Source organism: Oryzias melastigma, linkage group LG10 (genome assembly GCF_002922805.2).
Source record: "Oryzias melastigma strain HK-1 linkage group LG10, ASM292280v2, whole genome shotgun sequence".
In the NCBI taxonomy this organism is placed as follows: domain Eukaryota; kingdom Metazoa; phylum Chordata; class Actinopteri; order Beloniformes; family Adrianichthyidae; genus Oryzias; species Oryzias melastigma.
Window position 1 is genome coordinate 11,881,893 of NC_050521.1, and position 12,886 is coordinate 11,894,778.

Here is a 12,886-nt window from a genome sequence, read left to right on the forward strand (position 1 = left end):
TTTCCTCCCAGCGCTGAGATGCCGCCCCCTTTGAATCGGCGCCCCGAGCAGCTGCCCGTATTGCCCGTGCCTAAAACCGCTACTGTGTTCAGCCACAACCCACCAGCACACGCATTTATCAGAACATTGCATTCGATGTGTGACAATCCCATTCGTAAGGAGGCCTCACATTAACTACAGGATGTTTAGTCCACACACTTAGACGGTTGGAATATTGTTGTGCTGCCCTAGATTCCTCCAGCATCACCAGGGCAGCTAGAGGTTTGAAGTTGGCAGGTTAGGGTGCACTCTGGCATTTTTGGCAACAACAAGGGCAGAGAAACGGGCTCAGTTAAGAACAGAGTCTTAGGAGGCTTTGCAGGCTAAAACAGACCAGGTATGCAGTTAAGTAGAGAGATGGACTCACAAAAATTGCTTTGCTTTTCATTCATTTTTTTCATGGAGGGAGGGATCTTTTCATATCATGTACAGTAGATTGATGCAGGCAAGGAAATGGTGTTGAGGGAGAAAAAGGGGTAAAAATCATCAAAGTAATTATATATTTTTTTCAATCTGCACAACAAATCGAATATGTATTGCACAAGCTATTGATATATCAATAGCTTGTGCAATACACATAGCCAGAGAAAGCATTAAAAATGCCCACTATTACATTGTTCTCATTTGCTATCTATATTAGTTTTGGTCACTACTACCAAAAAGGTAGAAACTTGATCTTTCAGTATAAGTAATGTCAACTTTTATTTCACTAAAACTGTTGCAGTGAAATTTTACTTCATACTTCAGCAACAAAAGGCAACAAAAACTTGTTTGTGAAGAAAAACTCGCCTGATGTAAGACTTAGTCCCATGCAATCGTACAGGGACTTGACCGGTATGAGTGCTGCAAGTTTTTGGGTTGCCCGGGTCCGTGGAGGATCCCAGAGAAGAGCGGCCTCATCATAAGGAAGGTTAAGATGTGTCTCACAGTTCTATCAAGGCTTTTATGGCCACATCAAGGGACATCATGAAAATGGAACGCATCATTGTCATGTGTGTAGTATGCATATCATGAAGTATCTGTTACGCTAATGTAAGTGTTACGCACATTTGTTGTACAAGTGATGATTTGCGTGGTACCCTGACACCACACTCTAGTCATTAAGAAGGTGCGCGCAATGGCCCCAAACTGACTGTGTGCAACTTCTGCACACACATTCAGGGGATACTTAAGTCTCAGAAGGATGCCCATAAGATAGCCACACAATCTACGTTCTCCTTGTCTAAATTCCTCATTTCTAACAGTCAGGCTTTGTGCAAATATCTTATCATAAAAACATCACTATTTTCACTCTATGGGTTCACCAAGCAGTCTACAACTTGCTGTTTTGAGCAGGCCTTTCAGGAATCAGAGCTCTGTCTCCCCCTCTGGTCCCTGGGTGGGAGACATCTCCAGAGTACTGAAGATACCACATCTCCCAGCAATCACAGTGCACACTCCACATACGCAGCTCAGCTGACTCTTATATACCAATCAGCCAAAGGACACTTAAGCACTGCAAGGAGCCTCACTCAGTGTGAAGTATTTTCTATCTGGACCTGATCTTCTGTGTACCTGACTCTGCTTCATCACTGGTTGCTTTCTGCCTGCCCTGACCCTCGTCTGGACCCTGACTACTCTAGTCTCTTCTTTGATGCTCCCATCCTCATGATTGACCTCTGGCTGTCTGACCCTGATTTAGCTTTGTGGACTTTCAGCTGTGCTTCATTCCTGTCTGAACTAATAAACCTGCTGCACATTGAACCAGCTGTCTGCCCGTTTGTGACAGAGCCACCTGTGTGCTTGTTTTGCCAATTTCTTACCCAAAGATAAGGGCAGTTGTGTCTATGGCCCAATCCGAATTTATCCCTTCCCTCTACCCGTTGCCCCTTCCCCTTTATTTATCCCTCCAAACGGAGGGTTATGAAAACAAAGTGTCTAATATTTCGGACGTTACTTTTGTTCGATGACATTATCAATAATCGCTGGGGCTTGAATTTACATAACAACAGCGGTTTTATAACTTTAAAAAGGTCATGCTACAACAAATAGTCGTTACTTGCATTTAAATGTAATCCTCTGTGCTTCAGAGCACACTCACGTGAAGAAATGGGCTTCTCAGCGCTACCCGGTTTACCCTTATGACGATTGACTTTGGACCCCTCCGTTTGGAGGGTGAAATTTAAAAAATAATAATCCCGAACACGACTTCCACTTAAACTGCCACTTCAAATTGAGGGGAAGGGCTAAGGGGAAAGTAGAAGGGAAGAATTTGGATTGGGTCTAAGACTGAAGCCATTAAAAAAAATGTTCTACTTGCCTTTTTTGACTACCTACTAAGTATTTAAACAGATCGTGTTGTTTGACGTGAAGTAAAACCAACAAGCTGATAATGTTTATTCTTTAAAATGTTATGCAAAAATAACGGTATCCTTGTAGATTCTAAGCTAGTAGGCTAGCCATAGTTCAATATAAAATCTACCCCTTATTGAGATCATAGGTTTATTAATAATTCGCTATTTTAGTGAGTTTTTCCAAATCTCCACCTAAGAATTTGTTTGTGTTGACACATTTTTGACAAAAATAGGGTTTGCGTCACCAGTGTATCTTCCTGCTAACCACCTGCAAAAGGATATTTCATTTTATTGGTCTTAAAGGGAAAGACTTCCACATAAAACCCATGCTCCTCTGCCTCCTGGCTTCCGCAAACAGTGCAAAAAATGTATGGCTATTGTTTCATTTGCAGTGAGAACGCTATGCAATGCCAAACACACTCCTGTGCATTGTTTTGTTCGGGGAAATCTTCAGCGTCTGTGCGTCAGCCACAAACATGGTCCTGCTTTTTGGTCTCTGTACTGCTTGGAGCTTAAACTGAAAAAATAAATATAGGGGTTTTTAACGGCTGGTATTGTTCTGTACGCTTTGCAGTGTCAGCTGAGTAAAGGTCTTTTGTAACCACTCAAACAAAGGAAAACAAAGTCAATGTATCTGTACAAGAACAAAGTCTTTTTTACTATTGATAGAGGCTCTGTTAGAAGCCACAAAGCATATTTGAGGTAATTTTATCTAAAGAGAGATGCAGTTTACCTACAAAAAACAGGGATAAACCTGCTTGGATTGTTTCAAGCATGAATCGTGTAATAAGTTGCTTTGCATTCTCTGCACTGGTTGTATGATGTCCTTAATACTTTACAAAGCCAATTATAGGAAAACATTAACATTACGCTAAAATACTTGTTACTTTTTGGCTGACTGAGAGCCAGTCACACAAAATCTGATGGAATCTTTTCCTGTCATCCATTGACTACAAAAATGTCAAATGTTGTGATTTTGTTTTTGCTCTTTTGTGTGTTTTGACACACATTTTTCTTAAATATTTTACTTGGGATGAACTTTGATCATTCCAGAAGTACAAAAAGTGGTTTAACAAAAGTGAAAGTTCCTTTTGTAAATCATTTTAAACAAAAAAATGTTGAGGACTAGACTCCTCAACAAGAAGAAAATCTGCTGCAACACCAACTTTACATTTTTTGTCACGCATCTTGATGTTCTTAGGATTCAGTCTAACTCTTGTCATTAAAAAAAATGTTAAATGAAACAATTTCATTAGAAAACATATTATGTATTCCTAATAGGGTTGTATGATATTATAATATGAATAGGAATCAGAATATCAAACTGTCATAGCAAAGAGAAATGTAAGAGAATAAGCACAATCGTACATTGATAAGGACTAAATGTTATGGAAAACCTTTTTTTTTAATATAATGTTATTTAAATACTGCAAATTTCCAACTAAAGTTGTGAAAAACCTAGAAGTTTGATGATAAAGGCAGCAAACATTTTTGTTGTTGTCTTCTATGCAGTTTTCCCCTCAACTTTTTCTAAATTTAGACAAAAAATGTAAATATTTTTAACCATGTCATGCTTTAATTTAACAATAATATAATATATAATATCCTATCTTTTAATATTATGTTCTGTAGCACTATACATTATGGAGAATTATGTTCTTGGACCACAAAGACCATTTGGTTTTCACAATTCGTCTTTCTTACTGCGCGTTTGAGCAAAAATGTGATTCCAGCTGCATCTTCAAAAAGTCCCCATAATGGGCTATATGCACAACCTACTTCCGCATTCGGTACATGACCGCTCAATCATTTCCAATCGGGGCAGTAGACCTAGTAGGTCCTACATGTCTAAGGTGCAATTAAAACTGAGGGTAAGGGGCAAATCCATGCAGCAACCACAGGAGGGGGGCCACTGCCAAGTAGTCCACCCTGCGCAGTGCAATGCAAGAAAACAACCCTCCCGATCACCCTAATGTATGTTTGTATGAGGAACGGGGATAGGTTGGGGGCAGCTGGCAGACTGACCCCCGATGGTGGACACCCCCCTACCCCACCCTACACCCCACACACACACCCCCAGTGCAGGGTCCAAGTTCCCCCGGGCCAGGGCCCACACCACATCAAGAGTCGACCCCCCAGGCCTCACACTACCAACCCCACACAAGGAGAGAGGAGCCAAGAAGGAGCCAGTCCCAGGGACAACATCTTTGTACTTACATCTTTAATGTTGTCAGTAATTCTCTACACCATTTTTTTTTTTTATTCAAGCTACACTGACTTTTTTATATATTGCTGCCCGCAGAGAAATTTCATTGCCAACTTATGCAGGGATTTCAATAAAGCAAAGATCTAAAATCTGAAGCTCCGGGGTAAAAAATATGTGAAGGAATAGGGAGAAGAATTCCAGCAAAAGCAAAGGAAAAAAATGGGAGGAATTATTTAAAAACTGATGTCCAGATCTTTAAAACGTATATTTGAAAGTTGTAATCAGTAAATATATATCAGTAAATAAAAAAAGCTCATGTGCAGAGCAGCAGAGCTCATGTTACAGAAATCCTTGTACCTGTCTCTGGAGTCTCATTTCCATTAAAATGTGGGACTCATGTGACCCATTGCCAGAATCCCTTACTTGTTATTGGATTTAAAAGGTGTCCCATGTGGAGGATTTGAGCTTTTTATTTAATAAAAGGTGGTAAAGCTAAACCACAGGTCATAAATGCAATTAAATTTACTTGTTAATCTCTTATGCATATTACCTTTACTAAGACACATTTTTTTATGTAAACACTATTAGTGAATATAAATCACATGTTGGTAAAGACCGTCAGTAGATGGTGAAGTATCTTCATGTATATTAGTGTGGTTCATGTTATGAATTTCCTATTTTTTTAACAACTGGAACTATAAAACTAGTATGACATGACAACATATATCCAGTCTGAGTAAAGAAATGCCTGGAGGGCAGTAAAAGGACAAGACTGGGCATGTTTTCCCCCCCTGTTACTTTTGTTGAGATAGTGTATAAACAGCTAGCAAACCAAAGAAGACAGAATTTAAGAAACTGCATGGATCCCCACTGATGCTCCTAATGTTTTATGTTGTAAAGACTGTTAAACAACCAGCCTCAACAAGGTCATTTCCACTGACTTCTGTGCATGTTAGTTAGAGAGACATGGTGCCTTTGGCCTTCCAAGGACTCTAATCTTTGCTCTGTGCACAAACAGCGCCTTGTTTGCTTTACGGGATTTCAACAGCTCATGCCGTGAGTTATGACTGACCTCTCCTTTCTGCTCCCTCTGCAGCCTGGGTTGGGGCCTTGGCCATGGGCATGATCTTCTTCTGCTCCCCTGTGGTCAGCATGTTTACCGACCATTTTGGCTGCAGGAAGACAGCTGTCAGTGGGGCCGCGCTCGCTTTTATAGGGCTTCTCAGCACATCGTTTGCAAAGTAAGAACCATCCCACCGAAGAACCACTGTGGTTTAAATGGGAATACAGGATTATGACCTGCTGAAACTGCACCTTAGAAGCATTTTTTGTGGTATGAGGGTTCTAATCTTTAATATGAGTTCAATGTATAGTATAACAACCCAGCATACCTGTAAGTGAGGTAGATCATCCTCATTAAAATTGTCCCAAAGCTGTACAATATTTTCATTTTTCCCAGTTAGTAAAGCATCAATAAAAGTTAGTGGCTGTTGATAAATCATGATTATAAATTCTATGCTTTCTCAAATAACTTTTGTCTCTTCTCTGCAGCTCTTTGATTCTTCGCTACTTCACATACGGCATATTGTTCGGATGTGGCTCCTCCTTTGCCTTTCAGCCCTCGCTGGTGATCCTTGGCCACTACTTCCGCCAGCGTCTGGGCTTAGCCAACGGTGTGGTCACTGCCGGAGCCAGCCTCTTCTCCATGGGCCTGCCAGTTTTACTTGATAAAGTGGTTGAGCCTCTGGGCCTCAGCAGAACGTTCCAGATCCTCAGCCTCTTCATGCTGGTCCAGGCCCTTCTGGCATTAACGTTTAAACCTTTACTCCCCTCTGGGGGTGCCATGGGCCCGCCTGCCATGGGGCCTGGCCATTCTGAGTCCCAGACTCAGGCAGCAGCCCAAGCTGGGAGCAAGTGGGGCAAAGCAATCACTAGAATCAGAAAGTACTTCAACCTGCGTGTCTTTCACATTGTGACGTACCGGGTGTGGGCGTTTGGAGTGGCCACGGCTGTTTTGGGCTACTTTGTGCCATATGTTCATCTGGTAAGACATCTTTTTTTTCATCCAAATTTTTTACATACTAAATAAAGATCAACCAGACAAATAATTTTTTAAAATTGGTAAATCATTTGTGGTTTATACCTCTCAAATCTAGCAGCTTTATTTATGTATTTATTTATTTTTTAGATAAAAAATAACTTAAGAAGTGTTGGTAAAGAATACTGCTTGTTATAAAGGTTTATTATAAAAAGATTCCTCGTGAATTTCTGCTAGAATTAGAATAAGGAAAACCTTTTGACATAAAACCATTATCTTCATCTGGTGATGAAATCTTTATTGTGTATAATCAAAAAGGGGAATAATTAAATTTAAATGACTTTCTATTACAATTTGCATCTATTTGGAGTTACCGATTGCAAGAAGATTATTTTATTTTATATTTTTTATTATTAGGAAAGTTTTTCATTTGGTTATACTGACTTGGAGTCAGTATTAGACCAGCTAACATGTAGCTGTTTTTAGTTGTGTTTTTTTTATGTTTTATGTAATTTTTTTACAGATTGGGTCTTAGCATAGTCACATAACTGTTGTAGTGTTTGTCTAGGTAGAGCATCCTTGAAATTGTGCCAAAGTTTCACTAGCATTTCTTTCCCCCTCGGTAATATCTCCTGTTTATTTAACATCAACGTGAACTGCTTTGCTGATGACACCCTGCTCTATATTCAACTAAGCTCAACTTTTCACTCCCACACCAGCTTTTTTTCAGAACTTAGATCCCAGTTGTCTTCTAACTTTTCATCTTAAGAGGGCCAAACCAGAACTTCTTGTTGATAACAGGTCCACTCTCTCTAAACTTAACAGCTTTTGTCCCTCTATCAACTACGCCATTGTTACTCATTCTCTTCAAGTTAAAAGTTTGAGTTTCATTCTTGATATTACTTTGTCTTTTTACAATCACATCATCAGTCGCCCCAGTCCTTCCTTTAGCCCCCCCATGGCACCTCTAACCAACCTTCCTAGCCCCTTAGCCTCATCACAAACAATCTCCTCTTCAACCTTCCCCACAAATCCATAAACAAGGTTCTGCTGGTCCAGAACTCAGTGGCTTGCATAACCACTTCTGCTTGTATTTGTCATTGTTTTACCATGTCAAAACCTTTGGCCATGCTTCAGCTAAACACTGCACTCCACTATGAGGACATTGAAAACCATAAAGTCTCTAGAATGAGGTCAGGCCTTTCCGAAACCTCAATTTTTTTTTTCATGCTATTCTGATGTAGATTTCCTGCTGTGATTCAGATCACTGCTCGTGTGCTTGACCCACTTTTAGTCAAGCCGGCTGGATTCGATCTAAAAAAATTGTTGATAGACTCCAGGACTGAGCTCATTCCTGCACAGTGTCTGCACCCTGTAGCTTTGACATAACCTTAAGTCCTCACACATCCAGGCTGCAGGTTCGAGAAGCGTTTCTATCTATAGGGCATGATTTCAAAACCCTAAATCAGGTTATGTTTATCTCCACTGAATTTCCGTGTTCCTTTTTTTCGTAGCCTCTTCTTTAAATTCTGATTATTATTTAGTTTTCTCTAACTTTTACGATGATAAACTGAGGCCTGTATGTTCTGGATGCTGTTGTTTCTTTGCCCATTCGTGTGTTGTGGACTTCATATTTGCAACCTGCTGGGCCTCTGCTATTCATATGCTGCTAAACCCCAAGATCAAAACTGGTATTTCTCAATATGTTTTATTCTTTGGACCACATTGGGGATGTTACTCCTATAATACAATATATTGCAGATTTTATTTCAAGGTTTTAAAAAGTTAGCTATGAGATAGTGTGACGGAGGATGAGAGTGAAGCTGCAGCACGGAGCTGTAAAGCTGATCTCCCTCCATCCAGATGTCTGATGTTCCAGCTCCGGCCTCCCTCTGTCAGTACTGTTGTTTCAGGCCAAAGCCCAGATGTAAACACAGCCCCGGTCTTTGTATCAGCTCGACCACTTCAGGAAGCCTCTCCTGTATGGCCTCTCTGTAGCCCTAAACACGCTTATCCTATGGCCAGCGATGAATGTAGAGCTCTTCAAAGCAGATCAGATATTTTACGGGGACCAAGCGTCCTTGCAGGAAGCACTTCAGACGGGCAGTTTCATGTTTTTTTTATCTGAATCAGGAGAGTCTGACCTATATGTGTTGGCTCTTCCTGTCCCGCTGTTATAAAGTTTTGTGCATGAAAACATGCAAGACCTTGATTTAAAAATGTAACAGTTCCTTGAATCCAGATCAACCTCTAGCATCCAAAACTCAGCTGGCCTCATAACCATGTTTTAGAGAAAGCTTACCGCATAATGTCCCTGTGTTTTTGTGCATTTCAGATCAACTTTGCAAAGGAGCAGTTCAAGGAGAATGAAAAGGAATGGGTGTTGCTTGTTTGCATTGGAGCTTCATCTGGGGTGGGACGTCTCGCTTTCGGCAAGATTGGTGACCTCATTCCGGGTCTGAAGAAGATCTATATGCAGGTCAGGGGCGGACACCACACTTAAAAATACCACTTGTCTGCTTTTTCTTTTTGTTTTATTCGTGTACTGCCTGTGGATAAATGTGTTACACAATCAAAAGTGGATCTTCAGAAGCAAAATATTGTTTTTGTTTCTTTATCAAGGGGATTTTGACTTGTTTTTGTAGAAATTCTTAAATAATTTAACAGTTGATATTTTAATCAATCATTGAAAAAGGTTTTTCAAAATTTCAGTTAAATATGTTTTCTTTAGAAATTGTATTAATATGTACTGTTTAAGGATGAAAATCAGCTTTGCTTTTGCCAAAAAAAAGAAGAAAAGAAAAATCTGGCTTAAAGCTAAAGCAATGGTTCTGCTCTAAGTGAGCAGAGGGGGGTAAAACCCAGCACATGATGTGCAGTAATGGTTTGTTATTTTTCCCTTGTGTGTTTGTGAAGAGAGACGGGCTATTTCAGGACAGAATTTGTTCCCTGTTTAAAGCCGCCTTACAGTGAGATCCTGTCATTTAAAAAAAGTGATTTTCTAATTAAGATTTGAGCATAGTTTTGTGCTAAAGTAGATAATTTAAGAAAAAAAAATACATACTTTTACACAATTTACTCCCACTTTCCTTCAGTCTTTGTGTTTGGTTGAACTGCCTGCTGTGTGCCTTATTAATCTTTTTTGTCTACTTTACAATTTGCTCTATTCATTTATCTGCCAAAGCTTGATATTTATCTTTTTAGAACAACCCCATCTTTTTTTTACATATATAATTTGATTATATTGCAAAATAATTCCACAACGCACCTGAAACTGTCCAAAAAACTCAATTCCAAGTGGTAAAATTTTTTGCATTTTGCTGGACTTCCATATCTCAGCTTTGGTTTTTCATTTGTCAACCTTTGGTCTAATATGTCTGCTTTGATCTCACTGGTTGGGAGGAAACCGCTGCGCTTCGGCAGAATTCAGCTTTGCTGTTGTATGTTTTTTTTCTTTCTCCTCTGAAGTGTGTTGTATTCTGTTTGTAATCTTGCTCAAGCTTTAACCGATAGCACGCAAAGTTAGACCGCGGGTGGCTGAATGTTTGCCCTGAATTTTTTTTCCACTGGAAATAATCTTCCTCCTTGTAAAGTGATGGACACCAGATTGTTGCAGAGTTGCTTTATAAACCCTCTGAGGCTGAAATGCAACAATGGATGCTGCAGGAAGATCATTGCTGATGTTTTTTTTAACACAATGTCGAGTTTATACCATAACATTATGTGCACTGGACCCTCTTTAAGGTCACCCATTAGATTTTCTGGAGTTTACTTCACTTGATTACAACATTCTAAAACTAGACTGTGGGGTTAAGTAAAGTTTGTTTGAGTCTTATACACAACCACCTACCTGGCAATCAAAGTAACAAAAAATAACATGAACATTTAGGCTAACATAAAAAAAAACATGATTTAACCTCAGATCATGTTTCTAAATTGAACCTTTAACAGGAGATTCAATAGAAAATTGAAACCAGCCTCTTGTGATGGTTTGAGGAACTGCATTTTTTTTTTTACATTGATGGAGGGGGAATAACTAAAATCATAAACACAAGTTTGTTGAAATGAATAGCAGCTTTGCATATCTCATATTTTGCAATAAAGTTGAATTAACTCTCATTCTCTGCACAAAATAAGACCCAGAACTCCAGGATTTTTGCTGTCTTGTTTCAGGTGGTGTCCTTCATGGCTCTGGGCCTCATGTCCATGATGATTCCTCAATGCGCAGTGTTCGAGGGGCTGGTGGTGGTGTGCGCATTCCTGGGACTTTGCGACGGTTGCTTCCTCACCATGATGGCCCCCATAGCTTTCGAGCTGGTCGGGCCCATGCAGGCCTCGCAGGCCATCGGTTACCTTCTTGGCCTTATGTCTCTGCCCATGACGGCAGGTCCACCCATCGCAGGTGAGATCTCCCGTTTTTCTTTAATTCTCCCTCTGGCATTTTCTTGCTCTTTGGTATTTAATCCAGAGTGACCTCACCCTCACCTTTCTCCCTTTACTAAAATGTTAGCTGACATCAAGAATATGGAGAAAGTGCTGTCTCAGAACAAAAAACATGAATGGAGTAAAGAAGATAGATGCACAGGAGACTTGATTTTTACAGTCGCCCAAATACTCAGGGGTATTCAAGTCAACTGAATCAAGAGCAGCTCTTTCTGCTGTTCAAATGTTAAAGCAGTACTGGATCCAGAAGGCACGGAGTCCGTACCAACAAGAGGCTTAGCCGAACCGAGCTTCAGAACCCCCATATCCGACAACCCTGTCCTTAAAGGGGCTGTACCATGTAAAAACAACTTTTTGAGCTTTAAAGTGTAATATACTGTTCAGTCCTCACTATAAAGAGCCACAAAGCGGTATACGTTCTCGCATTTCTGAGTAATCCTCTAAAGACCTGCGCTCTCAGCAGCATCTCCTCCCATACCCACGAAAACAAGCGGGTCCTCACAATCTGACATCACCGAGTGAGACCGCCCCTTTCAGAAGGAGTCTGCTCCGCCCCCAATCTAACACAAACACCCAGTTTCTCCACAGAGCTAGTGATGATCAGCAAAAAAAATGTTGATTTAAGATTCACAATACGGTATATCTTCCAATTGGGTCTTGTCTTTAATAAATTTCAGCTCAAACAGGTGTTCTTTACTGTAGACGCAGGGCTCCTTTAAGACATCCCCACACCACCATCACCCCATACGCAGATACATGGTATGTGCATCCATCTTTAAAAAAAGTTTGATTATTTTCGTGGGAGAAAGGCAGACACGCTGCCGAAGACTTCAGGATGATGTCATGAAATGGGCGGCACCCACACGCAGCGGCAGGTGGAGCTTCAGGAATCGAGTTGTTTTACTTCTGGGTAGGAAAAAACTAATACAAATAACTAATAATTCATAAATATTTTGTTTTTTAGTGTTCCAAAGGTAGTATATGATCATATACTGTATATGGATATAGTTCACTCTGAAAGGATTAAGAAAATCATGATATATGACCCCTTTAAACGAACCAGAATCCATTCCTTGCTAATTCTATGCTTCCTTGCTTCTTATCTATCACTAAGGTAAATGGCGTATACTTGTATACGGTGTGTATTTGTATAGTGCTTTTTCTACCTTCCTCAAAGGCCCAAAGCTCTATACAGTTATGGTCCCATTCACCCATTCACACACTGGTTGTGGTTCCGCTGCCGAACACCAGTGCCAACTAAGGCTGCCACAATTTGTCGACTACTCGACGACTAATCGACTATTAAAATAGTGGACAACTATAAATAGTTGATTTATCGAAATAGTCGGAATAGTCGAAATAGTCGAAATAGTCAGTTAGTCGTTACTTTATATTATATGGAGTCAGAGTGTAGTAAAGTTGAAAGTTATAATGGCATTCTGATAGCTTTTTGGACTATTTTGGCATTTCTTAAGGTTTTTTAGGCTATGTTGGAGTTTAGCTAATATTTCAGCTACATGCTAGCTATTTTGGCTAATTTAGGATTTCTTCAGGGTTTTTTTAGGCTAATTTGGAGTTTAGCTAATATGTAAGCTTTATGCTAGCTATGCTGGCTGATTTATGTTTTTTTTTTTGTTTTTTAGGCTATTTTGGAGCTTAGCTAATATTTCAGTTGCATGCTAGTTTTTTTGGCTAAGTTAGGCTTTTTTCATTTTTTAGGCTAATTTGGCATTTGAATAATATTTTGTCTGGCTATCAGCTTTAGCGTTTTTAGCTATTAGCTTCAGCGATTTCAGCTATTGACTTAAGAATTTTTAGCTATCGGTT

General features: G+C 39.9%; 1 protein-coding gene across 1 annotated transcript in view; it reads left to right on the forward strand.

Moving 5' to 3' along the window:
- Nucleotides 1-12,886, forward strand: part of slc16a2 (solute carrier family 16 member 2) — a 30,428-nt gene that overhangs the window by 9,859 nt on the left and 7,683 nt on the right. The window contains exons 2-5 of the mRNA XM_024282952.2: nucleotides 5,675-5,819; nucleotides 6,130-6,622; nucleotides 8,952-9,095; nucleotides 10,790-11,018. Of these exons, the coding sequence (XP_024138720.1) occupies nucleotides 5,675-5,819; nucleotides 6,130-6,622; nucleotides 8,952-9,095; nucleotides 10,790-11,018 (1,011 nt within the window). The remainder of the gene's footprint in view (nucleotides 1-5,674; nucleotides 5,820-6,129; nucleotides 6,623-8,951; nucleotides 9,096-10,789; nucleotides 11,019-12,886) is intronic.